Source organism: Orycteropus afer, unplaced genomic scaffold (assembly GCF_000298275.1).
Source record: "Orycteropus afer afer isolate SDZICR_OR568_19922 unplaced genomic scaffold, OryAfe1.0 scaffold00068, whole genome shotgun sequence".
Classification (NCBI taxonomy): Eukaryota; Metazoa; Chordata; class Mammalia; order Tubulidentata; family Orycteropodidae; genus Orycteropus; species Orycteropus afer.
The window spans coordinates 10,843,235-10,844,834 of record NW_006921655.1 but is presented as its reverse complement, the minus strand read 5'-3'; the positions used below and the strand labels follow the sequence as shown (position 1 = coordinate 10,844,834).

The 1,600-nt window shown below is 42.8% G+C and overlaps 1 protein-coding gene across 1 annotated transcript in view; it reads left to right on the top strand.

Moving 5' to 3' along the window:
* Positions 1–1,123, top strand: part of LOC103196738 (transmembrane and coiled-coil domain-containing protein 5B-like) — a 17,466-nt gene extending 16,343 nt beyond the window's left edge. Inside the window, exons 10-11 of the mRNA XM_007940519.1 lie at positions 814–872; positions 925–1,123. Of these exons, the coding sequence (XP_007938710.1) occupies positions 814–872; positions 925–1,123 (258 nt within the window). The remainder of the gene's footprint in view (positions 1–813; positions 873–924) is intronic.
* The last annotated feature ends 477 nt before the right edge of the window (positions 1,124–1,600 follow it).

Genomic DNA, 1,600 nt, shown 5'->3' with positions numbered 1-1,600 from the left:
CTTGGGTTTCTGAGGTGGTATCTCTACAGAAGTAGATTGCCCAACCTTCCTTCTGAGGAGTGGCTGGTGGGTTTGAACTGCCAGTCTTCTAGTTAGCAGTCAAGTGCCTTAGGCACTATGCCACCAGAGCTCCCTTACCTAGTCTAGGTTACATTTACTCACTAGAAGCAGAAGTGCAGAAGGAAGAAACACATTCACCACCCAGAGAACATCAGGCAGCACACAAGAAAACACACACACACACATCTTCACATTTTATTGTTTGTGTTGGTCTCTTTTGACACTTGATATTTTACCTGGTGGTAAATGCTCTGGATGGGTAGTGGTTAAAACATTTGACTGCTAACCAAAAAGTCAATGGATCAAGCCCATCAGGCACTCTGCAGAAGAAAGATGAGGCAGTCTGTGTCTGTAAAGATTTATAGCTTTGGAAACCCAATGGAGGTCATTATGAGTCAAAATTGATTTGATGGCAATGAGACATTTTACCTAGACCTAAATGTCAGAGATGGCTCAGTCTTGGTCAAATTCTAGAACTGCTTGCTATAAGGAACCTGAAAAGGGCCACTGATCACAGACTTTCAAGTGTGATGGTCCTGGACATTTTATGACAACACCCAAAAGGTTCGCCCCATATATAGTACTTGGAAAGTCTTTATGCTTTTGTACCTCCAACTTTTCTATAATGAGGTCTATTTCCATGGAGGACTTAAATGTGAAAACATCTGTGTTCAATTCTACTACATCAATGTTTTGTTATCACCTGTCCTCTGTCTCTACCCTCTGTTACCCTCAATAAATGCTTCCCACCAGTTCTATCTGAAGAAAACTGGAGACCATTACAATTCACTGCTGCCGTTTTTAAGTTTTAGGTACACCACACTGAGCTGTCTCTCCCCCATGCTAATGAATGTCTCTTTGCAGGCATTTCCGGTGTCTTTTGTTCATGATCGTGATCTTCATTAGGCTCCTGGCTTATGTGCTTTTCCATATACAGTGCATAAACCCAGACCTTCTTGTGGACACCTTGCCTGTGGTAATGAGCAGGGGTACCGTGAAGAGGCTGAGGGACTTCCTTTTCCCCTTTCTCACACTGGAGGTGGAGGAAGTTCTGCCACACTAGTATGATGTGGCCTGAGGTCCACACACCCAGCAGGAGTGGAGGGAGCATCACTGTGGCCACTTGTTGGAGGATGAACCAGGGAAGAAGTGGAGCTTTCAACTCAGCTATTACTTTGATTTCATCCTCTTTCCTTGCTTTCTCTCTGGAGTGTGTCTCTTTGAAATAAAAAAAATGTTTGACCAGAGTCCATTGTTTTGGTCTGTATTTGATGCATAAATCCTGAAGCCCAGCCAAAGGAAGAAGCTCAGAGACTAGGCACTCATAGGTTTCTACCTGTGCTGTTGAGAAAAGTCATGAGACAATAAAAACTCCTTGTGTTATTTTCCTAGGTCTACTGTAACAAAATTCCACAGATTGGATGGCTTTAAACAACACAAATGTGTTGTCTCACAGTTTTGGAGGCTAGAAGCCCAAATCAATATGTTGGTCAGGTTGTGTTCTTTTCAGACTCCAAGAAAAGATTCTTTCCTTCTTTCT